Raw genomic sequence first — 23,503 nt, 5'->3', positions numbered from 1 at the left:
GCAAGCAACAGGCGAATTTCAGCACACGGATGTCCGCCGATCAGTAGCAAGAGGGCACGGTCAGAGGTCAGAACGATGCTGAGATGTGTTGCGATATAATGCAAACAGACAGTGGGCGATTTACGAATGACTATGTGGGTAAAGGTGGCGGAAGTACATGCGGCGTAAACGCGGGGAGCTCACCGCTCCTCCTGGACGCGCACGCCTGGCGGGAGATTGCTCGTCGAGCTCGAGCTGAACCACGTGTCCTTCTTGAGCTGCCACCATTCGCCAACGCGCTCACGCACGGCGGCCATGTCGTCGACGGCGGGGCGAACGTCGAGCGAGAAGACGGGATTGCCGTCCTCGTCGTCAGGGAGGTGGTAATAGTCGATGACATCTGCGCGGTTTGAGCCTGGAAGTCAGACGGATTACAACAATGGGCTGATGGAGAAAGACGAGACGCACAGCGGTGCGAGGTGTAGGGTTGCGTGCTGCCGCCCGACATATACGACGAGCCGCCGGCCCCTGCGGCAGTTGGGCGATGGACGGTCCAGTCGTGGCGGTCGAATGGCCGGATGCCGCTACGGGAGTAGCGTGTTGGTCGATCACAGGTGGAGAGCGGAGTAAAGGGCCAAGGACGCACGCGTAGGTATTCGGGAAGATGCGCGACATGAAGAGGTGGTAGCGGGCTTTGGGCGAGAGCTCCTGCGGCCGCCCCGTGAACGCCGCGAGCGATGACCGGTCGCCACTGTGAGTGCAGATGATCAGTCATATGAAAGAAGCAACGAGAGATTGGAGAGAAAGCTGAACGCACCCCGGGTGCTTCTCCTCCCACCGACGGACCTGCTGCCACGCCTCCTCGTTGATCCAGTTGTGGATGTTGACCATCATCTCGACGCTCTCCTCGGGCGTCTCCCAGCCCTTACGCACGAGTGCGTTGTAAAACTGCTGGGGGCTCGGGTACTCCCACTGCTCGGCCTTGGCCTCTGCCTTGCCCGCGGCCTGCGTCGCATCGGACGAGCCGTGCGCGACGGGGCATGCCGATGGCGATGTTCCTCTGGCAGACGACGCGCGCGGGATGGAGGACATGGTGCGCTCGAGCGGGAGGTGCTGCTTCTGGCCGGCCGACGGTGCCTGCGCGAGTTCGGGCATGTTGTTCCAGGCGCGGACCTCGCCGCGGGCGGCGTGCTGCGCAAAGGCGGGCGGCTGCCCCTCTGCATTGTGCATGGGGCACCCGGGCGGCGGTGGCGGCGGAGCGGAAGCGGGAGCGTCGTTGTGCATCGGGCAGCCGGGAGGAGGCTGCGCCGCTTGCTGAGCGGGTGCAGGCGGTGCGGGAGTGCTCTGCTGTGCGCCCATTGGTGCGAATCACTGCTGCAAGCGAGTGTAGCCGGGCGGAGGAAGGCCGGAAGGAGCGAATCGGCGAGCGAAAGAAAGACGGACACAGCTCGCCCCGCCGGCTCCCCCTCTGCAGCATCCGAGGGCAGGCCAAGAGTGCCAGAGTGCTCAATAATCCTACACAGAGCGTGCCGTCGAAGTCACGCCCGTCGAAGTGCTTTGTGCCCTCGTCTCCGTCATCAGCTCACCTCACTCGCATCTCGCTGGAACCGACACTCGCACGCTCGAGCGGGAATGTCGGGCGTCGTGTCCATCGTTGCAGGCGTCGGAATGGCCGTCGGCCCTCCGCTCGCCTACGCCGATCAAGTGAGCTCGCTCGCTGCCGTCCCCCACCTCCTGTCGCTCGGGTGATGGGCGCAATCTGGTGTACAGGTCCGCTTGCAAGGCTGTTCGCTGATAAGAACTTGCTCTTTGCAGTACGTGTCGATCTGCAAGAAGCACGACTCGCTGGGCTTCAGTCTCGACGTGACGGCCATCCTCATACTTGCCAACCTGACCCGCTGCTTCTATTGGCTTGGAGAGCACTTCCAGCTCGTCCTCCTCATTCAGTCGCTCCTCATGATCATGTGTGTCTATCTTCGGTGCGCTTGGCGCTTCCTGCAAGCCTGACCTCCCGAACTCGCAGGGCGCAGTACGGCCTGCTATACGTCTGCCTGCTGTACCGCCCCGCCGAATGGTTCGCGAGCCGCCCGCGCCGTCTCGCGAATTTCTGGCAGTGGCCGCACTTCGGTGCCTACCTCGAATTCACAGCCATCTTCATCGTCATTCACTCGGCGCTCTTTCTCCTGCTCCACTCCTGGGACTTTTACGTCCAGCTGCTCGGATTCATCGCTCTTGGCGTCGAAGCAACTGTACGCGATATATCTAATTGAGGTGCAGAAACGATTCTGACCCTGCTCGCTCGTTCAGCTGCCTATCCCGCAACTCATCGCCAACTACGAGGCCAAGTCGACTGCTGGCTTCCGCATGTCGGTCCTCGCCGCCTGGGCATTCGGCGACACCTTCAAGCTGCTCTACTACCTCTTCACTGTGCGTGCTGACTCCGACAACTCTGTGCAGACCGCTGACGAATGAGCACTGTCGCGCAGCCCGATAACGGCCTTCAATTCAAGCTCTGCGGTGCCTTCCAACTCACCGTGCGTTTCATCAGTTTGCAACATCGAGGCACATGCTGAGTCGTTCTCTCGCACGCAGGTCGACATCCTCCTCTGCCTTCAAACGTTCCTCTATCGCCACAAGACGGCGCAGGACCTCTCCGAACGCGCCTCGCTGCGGCAGCACCGCGGCGTCGCCGGCACGGACAGCCTGCTTGCGCACTCGCAGCACGCGCTCGGCGACGACGACGACGACGATGAGACGGGAACGGAGGGCGAGGCGGAGCGGCGGGGTTTTACGGCGCCGCAACGCCCCAAGGACGTGGCGATGGTGTAGCGTTGGGCTGACGGCACACGTGTATTACTACTCTCGTGTCAAGACTGAGCGTGAGGCATGATTGTCCGTAGCGTATCGAGAGGAGAGAGGGTAGCCAGTACCGCGAGGGAGGGCGTGCGAGATAGGATGGGAGAACGGGGCGCATAATGGGTGGTGAGAGCGTGGGTGAGCAAGTCACAAAAGCTACAGAATGCGTGCTGAGTCGTGTGAACAGCGAGAGAGGGGTATCATGGACCGAGGGTGAGAGTCGTCCTCAAATGAGCAACGCCGCCGCAACGGATGGATCGGGGTGTTCAGTGTCCATCCCGTCGAAGAGTGTGCTCCTCCGCTTCGCCGCGCCCGACGGCCGGCGATCCTTCTTCTTGGCCTCCTGCTCCTCCTGCTTGGCCTTCCCTTTTCCCTTCCACTTCCCCTTCGCCAACCCCGCACCCGCAACAGGCGACGGCGCCGGCACGTCGTCCTCGGCCGAGTGCGCCGACTGCGCCTCCTGCGTCGCGCCATCGTCGCCCTCGAGGTCGCCGTCGCTCGCGTGCGTCCCGCTCCCGTCCCCCTCGGCGCCGCTGCTGCTCCCGCCCGCGCTGCCGACGCTGCGCCGACTCGGACCCGCCTCGGACGCGCCGCCGCGGGGGGACGACCGGCCCGTGCTGGTGCTCGTGCCGAAGAAGCTCGCGGCGGCGCTGGCGAGCCCGAGGCGCGACGCGGCCGAGTCGGCGAGCGTCGAGAGGAACGTATTGTTGGGCGGAGTCGCCGCCGAGGCGAGCGAGGCGTAAAAGTCATCCGAGGGAGGGGCGAGGTGGTCGCTTGACGAGGGAGTCGGGCCGCCGATGGCGAGCGGGGAAGAGGCGGCAGAGCCAGATGTTCCGCTCGCGTCTGCCACATCAACGCGGAGCCGGTCACCGTCCTGCTCTGCCGCAACGGAGTCCTCACTTTCGTCTCCGTGCTCATCGTCGCGCCCATGCAAGCTAGGCGCCCTCGAAGCAGGCCTGCTCCTCGCCCTCGCGCCTCCCTCGCCCAGTGCCTGCGTGAGCGCCTGCAAGCTGCTCCTGCGCGAGACGTTGCCGCCTCCGCCGAGGTTCCGGACCGAGGGCGCGCGCGACGAGGGCTCGTCCGCCTCCTCGACGGCAGCCATGGGTGGCGAGCGGCCTGCGAGGCCGAGGACGCTGCCCTCGAGGGGGAGAGGCTCGTCTGTAATAAGCCCCGCTCCCTCCGCGCCCTCGACAGCGGCGTCGTCGGCTGCTGCCGCAGGCGCAGGCGGGACAGCAACCTCCTCGGGCTCGGGCAGGTCAATCTCGACGTCGGCCTCGAGATTGGCGTACGTCCTGCAGAGCGGGCAGCAGAACCCGGGGTAGTTCTGCTCGACGAGCGGGCGGATGCACTTGAAGTGCGTGACATGCGAACACGGCGCGATGAAGAGCGCTTGGCACACCGTCACGGGGTACAGGCAGATGCAGCAGTCGGTGATGGATGCTGCGGCGGCGGCTGCAGATGCGGCGGCGGCGTCGGAAGTGGTAGGAACAGGCGTCGCAGGCTTGGCGGTGCCGCCGGTCGCGGTTGATGCGCCTGTCGAAGCCGCGGCAGGAGTCGCAAGCGAGGGGGACGAGCCTGACGCGGGAAGAGCCGAGTCGGGCGTCGCACCCAGCGCGCGCAGCTGAGCGAGGGCGGCGGTGCTATGGGAGCGGTCTGTCAGTATCAGAGCTCACGGCTGCAGACGATCCGAAGAACGCACTTGAAGCTGTTGGCGCCCCGCTGCCACCCGCGGTTGAGCTCGACCCGCATTTTTACGCATCGATAGATCTCCTCTGTGCCGCCCTGGTAGTCGACGCCGAGCTGGAGGACATCCCCGTCCTTGAGGCTGAACGGGCGACTCTCGTGCCCGGGCGAGCTCAGGCGGATGTGGTTCAAGAACGTGCCCGACGACGACTTGGTGTCGCGGATGAAGAACTTGCCAGCGTCGTCGACCCAGATCTCGGCGTGCCCGCGCGAGACGACCTTGCTCTTGAACGCGACGCGCGCCGGCTCGCTCGGCGTGCCGCGCGCGGCGTTCGACCCGCCCGCGCCAGACTGGTGACGGTCCGTGAAGCGCCCGATGCGCACGATAGCAAACGAGCCGAGGTCGCGCTCGATCGGGTCAAAGTGCAACGAGCGCGAAGACTCGAGGTGCGGGACCAGGCGCAGCTTCTGCACCGTTTCGGGCGTGTCGCGCCCGCCTGCTCCGGTCGACGAGCCCGCAGTGGCAGCCGCGGCGCGGCTCGGCGGGTTCGGCAACGAGGTGGTCGCGGTGAGAGACGAGAACTGGGGGCCGGACGAGGTCGAGCCGGCCTGGGCCGTTGGTGCGGCCGCCGCGCTTGACGGCGCTCCTGCGCCGGACGGGGGACGCGAGTCGGTGACACTACCACTCGCGCTCATTGTCGCAGCTGGAGCAGCGATGGGCGACCCGTCGCGGAGCGATCCGACCGGAGCCGGCGGCTGCGACGAGCTCCTGCGCTGCCTCGAGCGGCTCACCTCGGCGCCCGTCGTGCCCGAGCTCGAGTTGCGCTTCGAGAGCGTCCGGCGCAATGCGGGAAAACCGTACCCAGACCGCTCGTTGCTCCCGCCGCCGCCACCTGGTGAGGGCGGTTGCTCGCCCGATGGCGATGTAGCCGGGCTCCCGCCGCCGCGCCCGCCCGGGCTACGCTGTGCAGACGAAGTAGTCCAGCCGCGTGGGCGGCGCTGGATGAAACCGAGGGACAGGCCGAAGCGGTTCGAGGACGAGGGCGAGCCTGGGGCCTGGTTCTGCGAGGACGAGAGCGAGGGGGAAGAGAGCGGGACGGCTGAGGCGGAGGGAGAGCGGGTAAAGGAGGGGCGGGACGAGGTGCCAGAGGGCGGAGTGCCGGCAGGACTGCCGTTGGACGAGGACGAGGTCGATGTGCTCGCCTGGATGTGGCGCGGAAGGATGTCGACCGCGGTCGGCGGGGCGACCATGACGGGCGTGTCTGTCTTCGATAGAGCTCAGATAGAGAGGTTCACAAGCTGCAGTGACTCAAAAGGCGCAGGCGGTTGCGAGGAAGGTGTGCGGGGGTCGAGGCGGACGGGAGCGGGCCAGACGAGCAGAAGAGGCGGGGCGAGCGGCGATCGCACGGTGAGCGGCGCGATCTGAAGGGTGTGAGCCTACACAAAGCTGTCCACGCACCTGGCTGGCCCTTGCGTCGCTCGTGGGCACCGTCGCAGCGAGTCGGGGCGTCAGTCGAGAGTGATGAGGACGCGCGGGACGGTCGCCTGGTCTTCGTTCGAGCTGCAGAGGGGCAGGGCAGGCTAGAAGCAGTGCTCGAGCAGTGCACGGCCACAGCAAGACTGCCTGGACGAGTGCGCGGCGAGGACGAGCAGCCCACACTCTCTCGCCGACCCGAACCGCGGGGGCTCGAGGCCCTCAGCTTGGGGCCCACGCCCCCTGTCTCGCCTGATTTCCGCTCTCTCACTCTCGCATCCAAGTCCAGATCGAGCAGTACTCGGCGCTGCAATGCAAACACAACGCATCCAGCCCCGCTCTCTCGCCAGGCAGCGTCCGTCTAGCTCTTCGTCACGGCCTCCTCATCGCCTGCGTCGTGCGAAAATGCGTCAGTCCAGTCCGAGGAAGAGTCACAAGAGAGAGCGACGCACAGCTTCTTGCTCTCGAAGAAGAGGCGCAGGTGTCGCAGCTGCCAGAAGCACGTCGCGCCGAGCACGACGAGCTGGAACACGCTCCACCACACGGCGCGCGAGTTGGTGCGCTCGCTCAGCACGCGGAACTCGGCCTCGCGCTCGCGCTGGAACTGCTGCTCGCGCCGGATGTCGGCCAGGCGCGCGTTCAGGTCGTGCACCTTGGCCGCGAGGTCCTTGACGTGCTCGCGCTCGCCCTCCTCGTCCACCTTGGCTTCGCCGACCGCAATGTCGAGGTGCATCCGCACCTGCGGCGTCGCAAACCACCCGCCCGTGTAGTTGGACCGCAGGCAGATCGAGTGGTCGCCCGCCTCGTGCGACGTGAACGTGAACTTGCCTTCGGGCAAGCCGCGCGTATTGACCACCTTCTCGCCGCTCTCGACCTCCTGTGCAATCGCGTGGACGAGTGAGTCAGCTAAGAGAACCCCTCCGTCCGCGAAAGACAGAGCAAGTTGCGGAACGCACCGTCACGGTGATCTGGATGCCGAGCTGGTCGTTCAGAATCCACGACTTGGACGAGTCCTGCCACTCCTCTGCCTTGTAGTGACCTGTCACGGCACATCCGAGGGTCAGCGCGGCGTCCTCGGCGCGGTTCCCGGCCACAAAGGGTCCCCACAACCGCCGCAATCCTCCTCTCGAGCCTCTCGAGTTCGACTCACCCACTACGATGGTGTCACGCGGCAGTTCCTCCAAGAAGCATCTTTCCGCCCCGGCCTGAAGGTAGAAATAGAGCCCGTGGGCTGTTTGTGCGAGAGCGAACAAGGCGGTGAGGAGGGCGAGGCCGCGCATGGTCGCGGCGGCGAGGACAGCGGGCGGGACGGCAAGTCGAGGTCGTTAGAGGCACTCCGGGGTATCTAGTGGCGTCACAGAGGCGTAAAGCGCGAGAAGGCAGCTTGGTCGTGGTCGAACCCGCACGCGTCTCTCGCCCTCGAACCTCTATGGTCACACCCGCAGAAGGCCTGGTGGAACGCTGGACGGCGTGAGGAATTGTCCTGGGACTGCTGTGCTGGACCTCCGCTGACTGCCCGCTCCCTCGCTAGCGAGCAAGTACGCCAGGCATCGCTCGCCCGCTTCGATGATGACGGCGACGTAGGCTTCGCTGTGACCGCTGCGCCCACTGCTACGTTACCTACCTTGCACCTGAATGCTCCGCCCGTGCACCGTGAATCGCTCGAGGACCTCGCGTCCGCCGGACTGCACACTGTTGCTGGCCTCGACATCTCCTTCCGAAGCTCTGCCGGCGACGAAGGCGTCGCTGTACTGGCTGTGCTCTCGTATCCCGAGCTCAAGGTCCGCCACGAGATGTGCGACGAGCAGTCAGGCCGCGCTTACCTGCTGGCAAACAGGTCATCACGACCCTCTCTCGCACGGTCGACCTTTCCTCCACGCCTTACGTCCACTCGTACCTCTCGTTCCGCGAAGCACACTTCTACGTCGACCTCCTCGGCGAACTGAGCGCGAAGCACCCGGAGATCGCAAAGCCGCAGCTGCTTTTCGTCGACGGGAACGGGCGCTGGCATCCACGCCAGGCGGGCAGCGCGGTTGCAGTGGGCGTCAAGACGGGCTTGCCGACTGTCGGCATCGGTATGCCTCACTTGTGCGCTGGACTGTTTGCGAGTGACCTTGACGGGCAAGTATGCTGCGCAGCGAAAGAGTACCACCCTATGCATCCTCCTTCATCCGCCTCAAACCCCAACCCGGCCTCAGCCTCCCCCAGCACGTCTCTGCCCTCTCCTCACGACTTCCGCACGTCCCAGCGCGGAATGCGCAAGGCGTGTCAAGCGTTCCTTCAGCAACGAGGAGACTGGATCGGCCTGACCCCGCCGACTGTCGACTCGGCCGCGCAGACCACGGAACCTGCACCTGCTGCGGCCGCGTCGAGCGAGTACTGGGGCGCCGTACGTCCTCTTGCTCCCTGATGCGTTGTCCTTGACATGCGCTGCACAGGCTCACGCAACGATACACACAGGCCCTCCTCTCGTCGCCCTCGCGCAACGCGCAGAACCCCATCTTTGTCTCGCCCGCGCACCGCCTCTCGCTCACCAGCGCGATCCGCCTCGCGCTCCTGTGCACGAAGGAGGGGAAACTACCAGAGCCGGTGAGGGTTGCGGATCGAGTCGGTGCGTCTTTCCGTCTGCTGCGCGCTCACCTTTTGGAACTGTGAGCCAAGCACTGAGCTGCGGTCGCTTGCAACAGGGAGGGAGGAGGCTCGCAGGATCTGGCCACAGGGCTGAACGGAGGCCCTGACATCTACCTGTCCTGCACGGCGGGGAACGGTCGTACTCGCCTCGAGCGATACCGTCTGCAGGCACCACAACGCCGCAGACGAGACATTCACATCATCGAGAATGCCATGCCGACCAGTAACGACACCTTCCAAGGCGCTGTTGGACTACTCGCACCTTTCGGTTCTCCGAGGCGACCATAGAGCCGGAGGGGTGGGGCACTGCAATCTTTGTTTTGCGGTCTTCAAGGGGGATGCGTATCTTTTCGAGAGCGAGGTCCTGTGCCTGTTCGTGAGTCGAGGCGCGAAAGTCGAGAGATCGAGGGAAGGGGGAAGAGGAGCGGCGGTACCGAAGCGGGACGGATCCTGTCCGACAGACGAGCGGGGAGGCGAGGAGACGAGAGCAGACGACGTAGACGGACAAAACCGGAGGGAGAGGGAGCCTTCTATATGACACGAGCGGGGCGAGACGGAGCAGGCGGGCCGGGGCGAGACGACCGGGGAGAAAGACCGGGAGGGGGGAGATCGTCTAGATGTGTGCGGTGATCTCGTCCGGCTTGACGCCCTCGTAGGCGACGTTGTACTGAGCGTGGGGTGTACGAGCGTGAGTACCGAGTTGCCAACCGAGAGTGGCAAGCATCACGCACAACAAAGGTGAAGAGCGGGTAGTCGTTGACCTTGCCACGCGCCTTGAGGAACTCGTGCAGCTCCTTGGCCGTCTCGACTCCTGCACAGCCAAGGTGGCAAATGACCGTCAGCACGTCGCTAGCAACGCAAAAACGGAGCGCCGCTTGTGACGCACCCTGAAGCTTCTGACCGTTGAGCATCTCCTTCTCGAGCTGGTCAAACGTCTGCAGGCGAGACGGGGTCAGCGTCACCGCGCAGCAGTATGACAGAGAGTACAGTGCGCACCTTCCCGCTCCCGATGAATGCCTCCGCGACCTTGCGGTTGCGGCCTCCAAAGCACGACGTGATGAGGTCGGCAACGCCGGCCGACTCCTGCACGAAGGTTTCCGCCTCGGTGCCCGGGAAGAACTCGAGCGCAAACTTCTTCATCTCGAGGAGGCCAATGCGCATGACGGCGGCCTGTTTCGTTTCAAGAGAGAGCAGAGTCAGAGCGGTGTGCAAGCGGAGATGGAGGGTGTGGGCAAACCTTGGCGTTGTTGCCCCATTGAAGGCCGTCGATCAGGCCGGCGGCAATGGCGACAACGTTCTTGAGTGCACCGCCGAGCGAAACGCCGAGCACATCCTTGCTCACGGCGACGCGGAACTTCTCCGTCTCGAACAGGCGCGCCCACTTCTTGGCGACCTCGATGTCGCGGCACCCGATCGTCGTCTCGGAGAAAGAGTCCTTGGCGACCTCGTTGGCGATGTTGGCGCCAGAGAGGGCGGCGCACTCGACCCCGAGGTGCTCCTTGATCACTTCGGAGAAGATGTGGATCTCCTTGTCCTTGACCTCGACACCCTTGACGAGCGAGATGGCCTGCGTGCCCTCGGGGATCTTGCCCTCGAGCTGCCGGCACGTCTGCTGGATGAACTGCTCGCAGAGAATCGTAGGAGCGTGAGGGGCGACTTGGCGGTCAGCTGTGTTCTCCAACCCCCCGACAACCGGCAAGAACGGCGCACCTGGTGAGGAATGACAAAGATGAGAGCGTTCGCCCCCTCGACAGCCTTGAGCAGGTCGGGCTCGGCAATCACATTGTCCCCAAGCGAAATGCCGGGTAGGTACTTGACGTTCTCGTGCTTCTCGTTGATGACCTCGGTCAGCTTGCGGCCCTCGTACTGTCACACAAAGGGTCAGCGAGCTGGTCAGAATGCCGGGGGCGGGGTTGCGGGCTAGTATCGCAGTGTTCAAGGGAGGGCAGGCGTGGACGCACGTCCTCCTCGTAGCACCACATGCGAACCTCGGTGTCAAAGTCGTCGCTGCGTTCCTTGACATTCTTCGCGACGAGGCGGGCGATCGCAGAGCCCCAGTTCCCGCTGCCTGCGGGTGCACGGGAGCAGGATCAGCGATGATGGGGGCAGCACCGATCGCCGAAAGAGGGCGGAAACGCACCGACGAGGGCAACCTTCCACTTTCCAGACGTGTTGGCAGGCATGGCGGTGCGCGTCGAGGCGTACGAGCGAGCGAGGACGAGAGGTCGGGACGGGAGGCGTTGGGCGGTGCTCGGAGCTGGAAGGTGGAACCGAGCGAGGCAAGGGCGCGAGCGAGGTGCGAGGCGCAGAGCAGGTAGCGAGAGAGCTGGGCGAGCCAGGGTTACGCGGCAAGGAGGGCGAGCTGCGCGTCGAGCGAGAGCGAGAGCCGGCCTTCTCCAGCCTGGTGAGGTCAAGGCAGGCTGGGGACCCGTCCCTCTTTCTTCGCGGGTGTGGTTCGGTGACTGGACGCCGGCCTCGGTCACTGGCAGACAGCGACGCTCCCATCGCCGACGGCGCTTTGCGCGCCGTTCTCTACCATACCATGGTTGGCGACGAATATTGCGAACGCGATCCGTGCATGCGGCCTTCCAGAGGTCGCCATGTACTGTGCACAGCGCTGCAGGGACCTCGAAAGAAGCTCTACCGGTCTACCGCTTAGGCACAACTCGGAAGGAGAATATCAAAGGGTGAGACACGAAAGAGCAAGATGCATTTTTCGGACGACCGCGCGCAGGGGTCCATCAGAGACGTTGCTTCCACTGAGCGGTTGCCTCACTGCTCGTGCTCCTTGGCGCAGCTTCTGCGAGGCCGTCGACGCCGGTCAGCCGGGTGACTCCTGTTCCACGGCCAGGCGCACGAGGTGAAACGTTCAGCGCGCGCACGCCGCTTACCTACGCCTCCCCCGCCTTGAGTGCCCCAGGCGGGCGCTGCAAGGCGGTGCAGCCCTCCTGGTACTTCTATGGACCCACAGTAAGGGCGGGCGACCCGTTGAAAGACGCCGTCGCTTTGATTCGCTATGATTCGGACTCCGCCCGCGCGCTTGACTCTGCGGTCTCGAACTTGAAGCCGACCCAGAGCGCCGCAGACACGCTCGTCCCGCTCTCCCTCCTCGAGTGCACTCATACAAGCAAGGGAACAAAGATGCGCGCAGACGGCACGACCACCCCGCTTACGAGCGCCAAGACGGCCCTCGTGCGTCCCTCCCCCCTCCGCAACCTTTCAGCTGCCTCCGGCACTTCGCATGTCGCACCGCTGCACTTGGATCGCTGCGATCTGCACGCACTCGGCTCCGGAGCTACAGACACGCAACTGGCACGAGCTGCAGAGAACCAGGTTGACCCGGATTCCACTCTCCTCGCAGAATGACCTCGATGACAGGCGCATCAAGCAGATCCGCCCGCTCATCCCGCCCCAGGTTAGTCAAGCCCTCCCGCGCACCCCCTGGTAGCTCCAGGGAATCGACTGATCATCCGATGCACGCAGATCCTGATGGAGGACTACCCTCTGGGTCTTCGCGGTACCTTCACGTGCTTCCCGCCTGAAATGCGTTCCGCGTGCTCACTCGTCTCTCGACAGCTGCTGCGACTGTCCTTGACGGCCGGAAGAGCGCTGAGGAGATTGTGCGCGGCGAGGACGACCGTCTCCTGGTTGTGCGTGTTGCCTTGGTACCTTGCGTCGATGCTCTCGCTGACGCGCTATATTCAGGTTGTCGGTCCCTGCTCGATTCACGATGTCCGCGCTGCGCTCGAGTACGCCAAGCTGCTCAAGGAGTATGCCGACGAAGCAGCGGACGACCTCCTCATCGTTATGCGCGTCTACTTCGAGAAGGTCCGTTCCCCGTTCGAGCTCATCTGCCCCTATACTCAGCTGATTGACTAACCGACGAACCGCCCACAGCCCCGCACGACCGTTGGCTGGAAGGGCCTGATCAACGGTTCGCTTGTCCTCCCCTGCACAACCTCGGTCAAGGCTCATCTGCTCCTTTCCGGTCGCAGACCCCCAGCTCAACGGCACGTACCAGATCAACAAGGGTCTCCGCCTCGCGCGTGGCCTTCTCCTCGAGATTGCCAACATGGGCATCCCAACCGCATGCGAGCTCCTCGACACCATCTCGCCGCAGTACATCGCCGACTTGGTCTCGTGGGGCGCGATTGGCGCCAGGAGTGCGTGCTTGTGCGCACGGAATCGGCGCTCATGACACTGATCGTGGCCTTTCTGCGTCGCAGCAACTGAGTCGCAGGTCCACCGCGAGCTTGGTGCGCTCTCTCTCCGTTCCGTTGTTGCCTGAACAGAGTACTGACACCAGGGATCTACAGCATCGGGCATGTCGATGCCGAGTAAGCTCGACCTCGGCTCGGCGCAGTGGCTTACGTCGTCCTGACTCTCTACTTCCTCACGCAGTCGGCTTCAAGAACGGCACCGACGGCTCGCTCCAGATCGCCATCGACGCCATCGGCGCGGCCGCGAGCTCGCACTCCTTCCTCTCGGTCACCAAGCAGGGCATCTCGGCCAGTCAGTCACTTTGCCGTCCCTTCGGACTCAGCACACAAGCTGAACTCTTGTCCACCTCACAGTCGTCGAGACCGACGGTAACTCGGCTTGCCATGTCATCCTCCGCGGCTCAAACAGCGGCCCGAACTACTCGCCCGAGCACGTCAAGAAGGCGGCCGAGGGATTGAGGAAGGCCAAGCTAGCCGACAAGGTCATGATCGACTGGTGTGTTGTGTTCGTTCGCGGCTCTGCAAGCAAGTGGCTGATCTTCCGTGCATGTCACAGCTCGCACGGCAACAGCGAGAAGAACCACGAGAAGCAGGCGCTCGTGGCCGACAGCGTCGCCAAGCAGCTCGGCGAGGAGACGGGCGCCAACATCATGGGCGTCATGGTGCGTGCAGCACATTCGACCGAATGCCTCAGGCTGCTGCTCATCCGTATTGTTGGCTGCGCAGATCGAGTCGCACCTCGTGGCGGGCAAGCAGAGCATCCCCTCGAGCGGCCCGCAGAACCTGACCTACGGCCAGTCCGTTACGTGCGTTCAAGCCATCTCGCACAATCTGCCAAATTACCCGTTGCTCACCTGTCCGCTCCTGCCTGCAGCGACGCATGCATCGACTGGGAGACGACGGTCAAGGTGCTCAACACGCTCCGCTCGGGCGTCCAGGCGCGCCGCAAGCTCACCGGCGGCCGCCGCGGCATCGACAACCGCGCGCTTGCGACCGCGAGCGAGCGCGCGTCGAGCGTCAACGGTCACCGCGACTTCAACGACCCGAACTTCTTCCCCGCCGCGTGAGCGCGCGAGCCGTACAGAGCATGACGAGCAGTGTCCCCTCTGTCTGTGTAGTACTTCGCATACTGTTCGACTATGTGCAAACTCGAAAAAGAGCCGAGCTAGGCCTTCCCGACCTGATTCTGGCGCGTCGCATTGAGAGGAGGAGCAAGGGAGCAAGCCTTGCAGGTTGCGTCTCCCCTCGGCACCTGCCGAATCTTCGCCAGGGTCGCAAAAGTCGCACTGACGCGGCTCCTGTCCCCGAACAAACGCACTGTATCCCGCCGACGGTGAGACGCCACCGCCGACCGCCCTCCGCGCCTGCCGAACTCGAACGCGTCCTGCGGGCGAAGGTCCTCGTCAGCCCGGGTGGCACAAAAGGAGACGCAGGTGCTTCTCTCTTGTCATTCCTTTTCTCACACACAGACAACACTCCAGCAAATGCAGTTCAACCGCCCGAATTTTGAGGGACCCGTCCCCGAGGGACCTTCTCAACCTGCCGCCGCCTCGTGCGCCTCGTCTTTCGCTTCTTCTGCCCTGCTCGCTACCGCAGCTGACCCAAGTTGACGCCACCAGGTCGGTACCGCACTCGGCGCCTCACCACCCGCAACATTCTTCGGCCGCGCACCCTCATCCACACGGTTCGCCGTACCAGTACCACAGCGCCTACCCGCACGCTCACGCCGCGCCCGAATTCCCGCACACCGGTCACTGGTACTCCCGCGGGCCTTCTTTCTGGCGCTCGTTCGCCTACCCAACCTGGTGGGCCGCCCACCCTCCTCCTCCCTTCCTCGCCGGCGCGGGCGCTCCTCCGGCCCCTCCTCCTGCCGCCGCCAGCTTAGCCCCGCACCCGCACTGGCACCCCTCGCAGTCGTACTACCGCCACGCGCGCCGCCACGGCCGCGGCCGCGTCCTCCCCTTCCTGCTCCTCGCCGCCGGCGGCATCTGGGCGTTCCACCGCCTGCGCGACGAGGTGCGCGTCGCGCGCCTCGAGGCCGAGGACGCGCGCACGGTCGCAGGCGCGGTAGCGGCGGGGGAGGGCGTGCCGGTCCCGCTGCTGGACAGGGAGAGGGAGAGGGAGAGGCGCGGGAGGGGCTGTGCGGGGATGAGGGAGCGGTGGGCGGAGAAGAGGCGCGAGAGGGACGAGTGGATCCGCGAGATGAGGGAGAGGAAGGGCGAGGACGAGTGGGCGGCGAGGTGGAGGGCGGCGATGGGACCGCAGCAGCAGCAACAGCAGCAGCAGCAGGCGGTGCCGCCGCAGGAGCAGAAGGAGCGGATCGTCTAGCCTGTGCTCCTCTCTCTGTCCTTTTCCTCTTTTGTAGCGCTCGGTAATCTGTGCAACCTGTCTCTGCCTCTTGTCTGATACCTACAGTTCCGAGTGGTCGGCCTCGCGCTTGCCGCCCTTCTTCTTGGCGAACGGTTCGAAGAATGCTCGCAGCTTGTCGTACTTGAGCGGGCCTGGCATACGCGGAGTCAGTATGGAGCGCATATATTGAGGAGCCTGAGGGCGCACCATCGTACTTGGTCACCTCGCCGCCGTGGAGAACAAGCAGCGCCGGCGTCTTGTCGACGCCGAAAGCCTTCATCGCCTCCTCGCCGACCTTGCTGTCCCTCGCAGCGTAAAAGTCGATCCCGCGGTAGAAGTCGGTCGAGAGCGCCTTGTACAGCGGCGTGACCTTGCCTGCCGAGGTGAAGAGGAGCGAGACGGGCTTGGTCGCAGCCTGCCCGAGGTCCAGGACGGTCAGTACGGCTCGCTTGCTGACACCGGCGTGGAGGCGCACCTTTTCTCGCAGCGCCTCGACCTCGGATGCGGTGCCGGCGCGCTTGACGAAGGTCGGCATGCTGCTCGTCGCGGCAGCGATGATGTCCTTGGCCGTTCGTGCTCCGTCATAGCCTGGTACGCATCTCGTCAGTGCGTGATCAATGAGCTCATAAAGACGTCCACGTACTGCGAGAAGGTGCGGACCCGCCGGGGAAGGTCTAGTCACGAGTTGAGATCAGCAGGCATCGCAACAAGAAGCGGACCGGTTGTACCTTGAGCGTCGGGAAGCCTGTTGGGGCAGGGCAAGCTCAGAAAGCACGTTCGGAAGGCAGTGGCACAAACGCGAGCGCACCTTGAATGCCCTCTTGCCCGCACAAGGGCTTGTTCTCGTCCTGGTCGCAGTCGACATTGACTGTGGAAGGCAGGATCAGCCTCCCGCTCCGAGCAGACCGGCCGCATACCCACTCACCGACGTTAACGAGCCCCTTGAGGCTGTCTGCAACCTTGTCAAAGTCGGGGCCGAGCTTCTTGCAGTACCCACACCTGTCTCAATGGAGAGAAGGTCAGCGCGCCAATGGCAGGAGGGGCAGGGGAAGGACTCGCCAGGGAGCGGTGAACGCGGCGACGGTGAGCTTGTCCGAGCCCTGGACGTGCTTGCGGAAGGTCTTTGTCGAGAGCGACTTTACGTTTGGTGAGCGGAAGAGGGCGGCGTGTGCCGACGTGGCGAGCGCGAGGACGAGTGCGACGAGCACGAGCGGGGTCCTGGTCGCAGTGCAGAGCATCCTGGCGCAGCTGCAGAGCTTCCTGCTGCGAGCGAGGGCACGAGTCGGGAGGGAACCGGACGAGAGCCGCTCCACCTTGGACTCGACCGCTCCCCAGTCGCGTGCAGCAAGAACAGGGCCGGCGCGCACCAGCACCTGCACGGATTCCACGACCTCTCAAGCCCCCGCCTGCGCCCAGAACGGCCTTGCGAGCGATCGTCTTCCCCTCGCTGCATCCGCCAGCGAAGCATCCCCGACTCGAACCCGCGCACACGCACCTACGCGCCTACGAGCTGGGCTGAGCAAGTCTGACGAGGTGAGTTCGGTCCCTCACGGGTGCACCAGTCTCGGGCACGCTGTCGTGGAGGCGGTGTGCGGTGCTGCGAGTTGGCTCGACGCATCCATCGCGATGAAGCCTTTGCGCCGCCGCCAGGCGCGGTGCAAGGTGTCCAGATGGCCAACAAATCGCTGACCGAGCTGTCCCTTCTCTGTAGCCCAGCGCTTGAGCTTCGCGGCGACACTTGACCGGCACCATGGCGCCTCGCTATGCCTATGCGCCTCTACGGCTCCCGCCACAGACATCCGAGACGGCCCGCTCATTCCTCCGGACAGTCATTCTCTGTCTCATCGCCGGAGCCGCCGTCGCGTCCCGCGAGTTCGCCGTCGTCCGTTTCGAGTCGATCATCCACGAGTGCGCGACGACTCGCTCCTGTTCTCGGTCCTACCAGACTGATCCGCCTGCACTGCAGATTCGACCCGTGGTTCAACTTCCGCGCGACAAAGGTGCTGACGGAGGAAGGCTTCTACGTGAGCACCAAGGCGTCTTCTAGTCGGGAATCCGCTCACCTCGCTCGCGACCGACAGGCCTTCTGGAACTGGTTCGACCCGACAGCATGGTACCCGCTCGGCCGCGTCGTCGGCGGCACCCTGTACCCCGGCCTCATGGTCACGAGCGGCCTCATCTGGAAGGTCCTGCACATGCTCTCGATCCCCGTCGACATCCGCGAGGTCTGCGTCCAGCTCGCGCCCGCCTTCTCGGGCCTGACCGCGCTCGCCACCTACTTCTTTGCCAAGGAGGTCGGCAAGGAGGGTAGTCGCGAAGGGACGGGCCTGTGGGCGGCGCTCTTCATTGCCATTGCGCCGGGCTACATCTCGCGCTCGGTCGCCGGCAGCTACGACAACGAGGCGATCGCCATCTTCCTCCTCATGTTCACCTTCTACCTCTGGATCAAGACGGTCAAGACAGGCTCGGTCATGTGGGCGGGTCTCACGGCCCTGTTCTACTACTACATGGTGGCCGCGTGGGGTGCGTGCCGTCGCCATCTACCTGTCTTTCCCCTGTGCTTGCTGACCCACGTCGATTGCAGGTGGATACGCCTTCATCACCAACATGCTCCCGCTCCACGTCTTTGTCCTCCTCCTCATGGGTCGCTACACCTCCCGCCTTTACGTCGCCTACTCGTCGTTCTACGCCATCGGCACTCTCGCTTCGATGGCCGTCCCCTTCGTCGGCTTCCTGCCGCTCCTCACCTCGGAGCACATGGGCCCCATTGGCGTCTTCGGCCTCCTTCAGCTCGTCGCCTTCATCAGCCTCGTTCGCTCGCTTCTCCCGCCGAAGCAGTTCCAGATCTTGTTCCGGTCCTTCCTCCTCCTCGGCGTCGCTCTGGCCGCCGGCGGAATCTGGTTCATGACCAAGAGCGGCAAGATCGCGCCGTGGACGGGCCGGTTCTACTCGCTGTGGGACACGGGCTACGCGCGGATCCATCTCCCGCTCGTCTCGTCCGTGTCGGAGCACCAGCCGACGGCATGGCCGTCCTTCTTCTTCGACCTGCAGATGCTCATCTACCTGTTCCCGGCGGGCGTCTACATCTGCTTCCGCGAGCTCCGCGACGAGCACGTCTTCGTCATCATCTACGCCGTCCTCGCGTCCTACTTTGCCGGCGTCATGGTCCGCCTCATGCTCACCCTCACGCCCGTCGTCTGCGTCGCCGCCGCCGTCGCCATTTCGTCCGTCTACGAGACGTTCTTCGACCCGCGCGAGCCCGACACTCGTCCGCCGCCCGCCGCGGCGATTGCCGCGACCAAGGCTGCGGTCGTGGACGAGGTCGAGGACCTCGCGGCCGCCATTGAGGGCACGCCGACGCCGTCGACCGTCAGCGCCAAGAAGGGCAAGAAGGCCGCCGCGCCCGCGACTGGCGCCTCGGCATCGTCCCAGCGCACGGGCGTCTTCGGGCTCGACTCGCGCCTGATCCCCGTCATCGCCTTCACCTTCCTCTCGTTCCTCTTCGTCCTACACTGCACGTGGGTCACGGCGTCCGCGTACTCGTCGCCATCGGTCGTGCTCGCGAGCCGCGCGCCCGACGGCTCGCAGAACATTATCGACGATTTCCGCGAGGCGTACTACTGGCTGAGGCAGAACACCAAGGAGGACGCCAAGGTCATGAGCTGGTGGGACTATGGGTACCAGATCGCAGGCTTTTCGAACCGCACGACGCTCGTCGACAACAATACTTGGAACAACACGCAGTAAGGGGATTACCGTGTTCGGCGGCTCATGTGACGGTGCTGATCCACTGCGTCGCGCCCGCAGCATCGCGACGGTCGGCAAGATCATGTCGGTCCGCGAGGAGGCGGCGTACCCTCTCCTGCGCAAGCACGACGTCGACTACGTCCTCGTCATCTTTGGCGGCCTGATTGGCTTCTCCGGCGACGACATCAACAAGTTCCTGTGGATGGTGCGCATCTCGGAGGGCATCTGGCCCGACGAGGTCAAGGAGCAGACGTACTTTACGTCGCGCGGCGAGTACCGCGTCGACGACCAGGCGAGCGAGACGATGAAGAACAGCCTCATGTACAAGATGAGCTACTACCGGTGCGTCGCGTCGTTTGGGACCTTCTGTCTCTCTGTTGCTACTGCTGGAACAGCCGAGTCTGATGCCAGTCCTCTTTCGCGTTTGCGCAGCTTTAACGAGTTGTACGGCGGTGGACCGGCGCAGGACCGCGTGCGTGGACAGACGATCCCGCCTACGCCGATCAAGCTCGACACGCTCGGTGCGCTTTGCCTCCTAGTCCTAGCCCTGTCCCATTGACTGATACGCTGTTGCTCTGCTTGCAGAGGAGGCCTTCACTTCCGAGAACTGGATTGTGCGCTCCTCCCACTTCTCGTGGCAGAGCCAAAGCGCATGCTGACCCGATGCTTGCCGCGCAGGTCCGCATCTATGCAGTCAAGAAGGAGGACACGTTCGGCCGCGACCACCGCTCGGCAAACGCGTTCGCCAGCGGCAAGCGCAAGAAGAAGCTGACCCCGACGCTGCCGAAGGGTGCCGCGGCCAAGGCCAAGGGCAAGCGGAAGGCGGCCTGAGATGCCGAGGTCGAAGCGTGCGCGATGAGTGCGGACTAGAAAAAGGCTCGAGACTCGAGGGAGTCGGCCTGTCCTGTGCAAGGATACCCTCATCGTACTGTGCTATAGCTCTGAAGCCGTACGAGAGAACTCGGGCGCGCAATCCGACTCGCCTTGTCCCCCTCCTCCTGCTCCTGTCTGGCTCCCCCTCGCTTCCCCACATCTGCACCTCGCTTTCTCGCGCTCAGATTCTCGCTCGCCGCTCGTCGCTGCGCCCATGTCGACTCTCGAAGAAGCCAAAGCGCGCAAGTCGGCCCCCTCGGCGCCTCCGGCTCCCCTCACCGCCCCATCGGGCCAGACGCCCGCAAGCTACAACGAGACGCTCGGCGGCAAGGGCGCGAGCTCGTTCCGTGATCCGTGCGAGATTGCGCGGCAGGTGCGTCGCTGCGTCCGCCGGCTGAAGCTGCCGCGTCGCCGCTGCTCGGCTCCGATGAGGGGCAGGGTCGGATGCGTCGAGGTAGCTGGACAGACGGCTGACGCTTCGTGCATCTGCAGGAGAGCATGAAGTGCCTCGACCGTAACTCGTACGACCGCTCAAAGTGCACCGACGTGAGTGGCGCCCTCTTTCATCGAGCTCTCGACGAGGAGAGCTTGTCAGATAGTTGTCGGGCGAAGCTGACCCGTTCTACTATTCTACAGTTCTTCCAAGCGGTGCGTTACGGCCGAGCTGGTGCGAATTTGCGGGAGCTGACCCTCTACCCTTCTCGACAGTACCGCGACTGCAAGGGAACCTGGGTGCGCTTCCCCGCCAGACCTGTACTATGTCTTTCTTACGCTGACCTCCCAGTGCAACAGCTCAATCAGCGACGAGAGGATCGCCGAGCAGGGAAGGAGACCGCCTGAACGCCGCTTGACCCAGGACTTCCCTTCGGTCTCTCTTGTCTTGTTGTACCTCACTCGCACCGCACCTGCACGATCCTATTGTCGCAAGTCCCTCATCCAGCCCTCGCTTGTGAGCTGGCGGGAGAAACGTTATAACTGATATGACACGAAGCACGAACGAAAGCGGGGTGTATCTCGTCAGTAACCCTCGTCGGTTCCCGCCACCTCAGTACACCTTCTCGCTACCCTTCTCGTGCTTGGCGTACTCGCCCGGCCCAAAGCCCCTCGGCCCGAGCGCGCCATCCGCGACCTTCATCACCTCGATCACTCGCTCCTCGTCCCACTGCCTCCCGACCACCTGCACGCCGACCGGCAGGCCCTGCATCGCCTCTGCATCGTACACGCCTCCGGGGCCGTACACGCGCGTCTCGACGAGCTTGCTCCCCGGCGACGCCGTGTGCGCGGCCCACCAGCGGTCGTCTTCCGTGCGCGAGATGGTGTCGACCGTGGGTGAGACGCGCGTAACGGGCAAGACACCGACGGTGGAGTCGATGACGTTCCAGAGAATTGTGCCTGGCGTTCAGACGGTCAGCGCTTGTCTAAAGGGACCGAGGCAGCGACGCACCGATTGCGAGCGGCGAGAGGTTCCACGTCTCGCCGTGCTTGAGCGCGGGAGTCGCTTGCACAGGGCAAACGACGGCATCAAATTCGTGGTCCTCCCAGAGCTGCGCGTCAAGGACCGTTAGTCGCTAGTATCGACCCAAAGCTGGAGATGCGGAACGTACAAGCTTGCGAGAGCGCTGGACGTACTCGTCCCTGCAGGATCCTCAGTCAGCTCGCGCCGGATGACCTGTTACAGACTCATAGCGCACTTGCGGTGCTGACACTCCTGCATCTCGACCACGCTCTTCGCCTTGCTCGCCCTCAACAGCCTCGCAAAATGCACGTCACCGACCACATTATCGAGCAGCCACGCAGCTGCGGCGCGCACAAAGGCGGGGAGCTTCGGGCCGAGAGTGACGAGGAAAAGCGAGGACTCCTGCGGGTCGCCTTGGAGGAAAGAGAGGAGTGTCTCGTCTGCAAGGAGTTGAGAAGGTCGGTCAATGTTGCCGGGGCGGCAGCGTATCAACCAATCGAAGGAAAGATACGTACAGCGACCGGCCGACGTGAGCGCAACGAAGTGCTCCATCGCTTCGATGGCTGCGCGCAGGCATCGTCAAAGGCAAGTCAGCATCTTCTCCACATGTGCGGCTCATGGTCTGTCGCGCGCGCGTGTGAAAGAGCTTGTCTGGGAGACAGTTAGACCAACGTACGGCTTGGTGGCTCGAACTCGACACAGTCGTGCCCCTCCCGCCGCAGCGCCTCGACCGTCTCCCTCACTGCGCGCTGACACGCCGGGCTCGCCCTGCAGAATCCGTCGTTGGTGAAGTAGCCGATCCTGAGCTTCTTCGGCAGCTTGACGGAGCGATACGCGAGCGGGAGGAGGCCCGTCTCGCTCTGTGCGAGGTCGACGCTCGCGTCGAGCATGACGCGCGAGAGGAGCTCGACGTCGGCAACCGAGCGGCCCATCGGGCCCATGGACGTGTGGATGGCGGTGAAACCGGGGTTGAAGCCACGGCAGCCGGTCGAGGGGAATCGGCCGTGACAGGGCTTGAGGGAGAAGCAGCCGGAGAAGTGCGCCGGGATGCGCAAGGAGCCGCCACTGTCGCGCTCAAGGCGGATCAGCCCGTCAATGTAGCGTGAAGAGCTGTAAGAGCGAGACATGTACGCACATGTCGCTTCCGATACCGAGGGCAGAGCCGTCTGATGCAAGCAAAGCTCCCTCTCCGCCCGAACTGCCACCGGTCGTCCTGCTCGGGTCATACGGATTGCGACTTGCGCCAAAGAGCGGGTTGCCGCACTCGAAGCTGAGCATGGTCTGCGGGACGTTGGTCTTGACAAAGGGGATTGCACCGGCGCGAAGGAGGACGTGGATCAAGGTGGCGTCCTGCTCGGCGGGACGGTTGATCGCATGTGTGAGCCCCATCGTTGTGTCGACGTTCTGGATGTCGACCTGGTCTTTCACGCTGACGGGGATGCCATGCACTAAGGGCTGAGCGTCAGCAGAAGACAATCTCGCGCGAGCGGTTGGCTTGGCGGAACGCACGAGGTCCCACGACCTTGCCCGTCTTCTCAAATTGCTCGTCGAGGTCGAGAGCCCGCTTGACGGCCTGGTTGAAGAGGACTTCGGTGAGGTTGTTGACGCGCTTGTGCGAGCGCGTCGCGGCCTTGATGTAGACGAGGAGGACATGCGTGGCGGTCCAGCCGCTTTTGCGCTCTTCAATGCTGCAATGCGGTAGACAACGTCAGCCTGGCTACGGAGGGGTAGCGGGGTCGCAACATACTTGTGGACGATGTCTTGCGAGGCAGCAGAGAGGATGTCGGCCTCGAGTTGACTCGTGATGGCGCTGCCGTAGTCTTGGTAGAGCTTCTCGCCCAGCTCGATGGCCTTGCGCTGCTCGGTCCTGCCGTGTGAGAGGATGTTCGGGGTCAGTCGTCGGGAAGTGGGGAGAAGTCTGTGAGCGATGGGCGAGCGCACGCTTTGAGGTCGCGGTTGACCTGCCACGTCGGAGTCCACAGCATGCCGGCTTGTATGAGGTTGTCCCTGGCTCCGAAGGTCGCCGCAGCGAGGCGAGCAGAGGGACCGAGGCGACGAACTTTCGATCGGCAGACGAGGGACACCGGCTACTGCACGCAACCACGCAAGAGGCCGAGCACCTTAGTGTACCCTCTATTCTACCCTGAATAAGCCCTGGACCCCTGCCGGCCCCGTCCCGGCGCAGAGTGACTATCGCTTCTCTGCGTCCCCCTCTGCAGCTCGCCTCCGCTCTCC

The 23,503-nt window shown here is 64.2% G+C and overlaps 12 protein-coding genes across 12 annotated transcripts; 6 read left to right on the top strand and 6 right to left on the bottom strand.

Annotated features, from left to right (window-relative positions):
• Positions 1–179: 179 nt before the first annotated feature.
• JCM10292_006795 (uncharacterized protein) lies at positions 180–1,338 on the bottom strand (the record flags this gene model as incomplete). The annotated part of the gene is made up of 4 exons (XM_076647593.1): positions 180–379; positions 448–563; positions 626–730; positions 797–1,338. 4 exons carry the CDS (start codon positions 1,336–1,338, stop codon positions 180–182), a joined length of 963 nt encoding a protein of 320 aa, XP_076506763.1.
• Positions 1,339–1,611: 273 nt separating this feature from the next.
• Positions 1,612–2,808, top strand: ANY1 (Any1p; the record flags this gene model as incomplete). The annotated part of the gene is made up of 6 exons (XM_076647592.1): positions 1,612–1,683; positions 1,795–1,943; positions 2,003–2,228; positions 2,287–2,406; positions 2,466–2,513; positions 2,572–2,808. The coding sequence occupies 6 exons, from the start codon at positions 1,612–1,614 to the stop codon at positions 2,806–2,808; spliced, it is 852 nt and encodes a 283-aa protein (XP_076506762.1).
• Positions 2,809–3,061: 253 nt separating this feature from the next.
• On the bottom strand, positions 3,062–5,769 carry DMA1 (ubiquitin-conjugating protein DMA1; the record flags this gene model as incomplete). The annotated part of the gene is made up of 2 exons (XM_076647591.1): positions 3,062–4,475; positions 4,535–5,769. The coding sequence occupies 2 exons, from the start codon at positions 5,767–5,769 to the stop codon at positions 3,062–3,064; spliced, it is 2,649 nt and encodes an 882-aa protein (XP_076506761.1).
• Positions 5,770–6,375: 606 nt separating this feature from the next.
• On the bottom strand, positions 6,376–7,272 carry JCM10292_006792 (emp24/gp25L/p24 family protein; the record flags this gene model as incomplete). The annotated part of the gene is made up of 4 exons (XM_076647590.1): positions 6,376–6,382; positions 6,445–6,869; positions 6,949–7,031; positions 7,143–7,272. The coding sequence occupies 4 exons, from the start codon at positions 7,270–7,272 to the stop codon at positions 6,376–6,378; spliced, it is 645 nt and encodes a 214-aa protein (XP_076506760.1).
• A 149-nt stretch (positions 7,273–7,421) lies between these two features.
• JCM10292_006791 (uncharacterized protein) lies at positions 7,422–8,717 on the top strand (the record flags this gene model as incomplete). Its single annotated transcript, XM_076647589.1, has 6 exons — positions 7,422–7,462; positions 7,524–7,773; positions 7,830–8,067; positions 8,131–8,381; positions 8,453–8,603; positions 8,680–8,717. The coding sequence occupies 6 exons, from the start codon at positions 7,422–7,424 to the stop codon at positions 8,715–8,717; spliced, it is 969 nt and encodes a 322-aa protein (XP_076506759.1).
• Positions 8,718–9,236: 519 nt separating this feature from the next.
• JCM10292_006790 (glycerol-3-phosphate dehydrogenase family protein) lies at positions 9,237–10,806 on the bottom strand (the record flags this gene model as incomplete). Its single annotated transcript, XM_076647588.1, has 8 exons — positions 9,237–9,290; positions 9,355–9,434; positions 9,510–9,558; positions 9,620–9,793; positions 9,861–10,244; positions 10,334–10,489; positions 10,585–10,691; positions 10,764–10,806. 8 exons carry the CDS (start codon positions 10,804–10,806, stop codon positions 9,237–9,239), a joined length of 1,047 nt encoding a protein of 348 aa, XP_076506758.1.
• Positions 10,807–11,764: 958 nt separating this feature from the next.
• On the top strand, positions 11,765–13,910 carry JCM10292_006789 (3-deoxy-7-phosphoheptulonate synthase; the record flags this gene model as incomplete). Its single annotated transcript, XM_076647587.1, has 14 exons — positions 11,765–11,815; positions 11,985–12,038; positions 12,107–12,140; positions 12,200–12,273; positions 12,329–12,451; positions 12,521–12,557; positions 12,619–12,786; positions 12,850–12,879; positions 12,940–12,960; positions 13,025–13,135; positions 13,198–13,339; positions 13,400–13,505; positions 13,570–13,649; positions 13,718–13,910. The coding sequence occupies 14 exons, from the start codon at positions 11,765–11,767 to the stop codon at positions 13,908–13,910; spliced, it is 1,224 nt and encodes a 407-aa protein (XP_076506757.1).
• Positions 13,911–14,327: 417 nt separating this feature from the next.
• Positions 14,328–15,171, top strand: JCM10292_006788 (uncharacterized protein; the record flags this gene model as incomplete). Its single annotated transcript, XM_076647586.1, has 2 exons — positions 14,328–14,395; positions 14,463–15,171. The coding sequence occupies 2 exons, from the start codon at positions 14,328–14,330 to the stop codon at positions 15,169–15,171; spliced, it is 777 nt and encodes a 258-aa protein (XP_076506756.1).
• Positions 15,172–15,252: 81 nt separating this feature from the next.
• Positions 15,253–16,430, bottom strand: JCM10292_006787 (uncharacterized protein; the record flags this gene model as incomplete). Its single annotated transcript, XM_076647585.1, has 8 exons — positions 15,253–15,344; positions 15,400–15,607; positions 15,668–15,780; positions 15,836–15,866; positions 15,921–15,937; positions 16,001–16,060; positions 16,118–16,191; positions 16,252–16,430. The coding sequence occupies 8 exons, from the start codon at positions 16,428–16,430 to the stop codon at positions 15,253–15,255; spliced, it is 774 nt and encodes a 257-aa protein (XP_076506755.1).
• A 512-nt stretch (positions 16,431–16,942) lies between these two features.
• STT3 (dolichyl-diphosphooligosaccharide--protein glycosyltransferase subunit STT3) lies at positions 16,943–19,770 on the top strand (the record flags this gene model as incomplete). The annotated part of the gene is made up of 8 exons (XM_076647584.1): positions 16,943–17,100; positions 17,159–17,216; positions 17,274–17,715; positions 17,777–18,935; positions 19,000–19,281; positions 19,372–19,460; positions 19,525–19,553; positions 19,618–19,770. The coding sequence occupies 8 exons, from the start codon at positions 16,943–16,945 to the stop codon at positions 19,768–19,770; spliced, it is 2,370 nt and encodes a 789-aa protein (XP_076506754.1).
• Positions 19,771–20,026: 256 nt separating this feature from the next.
• Positions 20,027–20,652, top strand: COX23 (Cox23p; the record flags this gene model as incomplete). Its single annotated transcript, XM_076647583.1, has 5 exons — positions 20,027–20,185; positions 20,305–20,358; positions 20,449–20,460; positions 20,521–20,544; positions 20,605–20,652. 5 exons carry the CDS (start codon positions 20,027–20,029, stop codon positions 20,650–20,652), a joined length of 297 nt encoding a protein of 98 aa, XP_076506753.1.
• A 205-nt stretch (positions 20,653–20,857) lies between these two features.
• Positions 20,858–23,253, bottom strand: JCM10292_006784 (uncharacterized protein; the record flags this gene model as incomplete). Its single annotated transcript, XM_076647582.1, has 10 exons — positions 20,858–21,204; positions 21,257–21,356; positions 21,417–21,447; positions 21,504–21,708; positions 21,784–21,831; positions 21,945–22,333; positions 22,404–22,716; positions 22,778–22,956; positions 23,016–23,135; positions 23,210–23,253. The coding sequence occupies 10 exons, from the start codon at positions 23,251–23,253 to the stop codon at positions 20,858–20,860; spliced, it is 1,776 nt and encodes a 591-aa protein (XP_076506752.1).
• Positions 23,254–23,503: the final 250 nt, after the last annotated feature.

Source organism: Rhodotorula paludigena, assembly GCF_050403205.1.
Source record: "Rhodotorula paludigena JCM10292 DNA, Rt_paludigena_JCM10292v1_ctg10, whole genome shotgun sequence".
Taxonomy (NCBI): Eukaryota; Fungi; Basidiomycota; class Microbotryomycetes; order Sporidiobolales; family Sporidiobolaceae; genus Rhodotorula; species Rhodotorula paludigena.
This window is presented reverse-complemented; position numbering and strand designations above follow the sequence as displayed.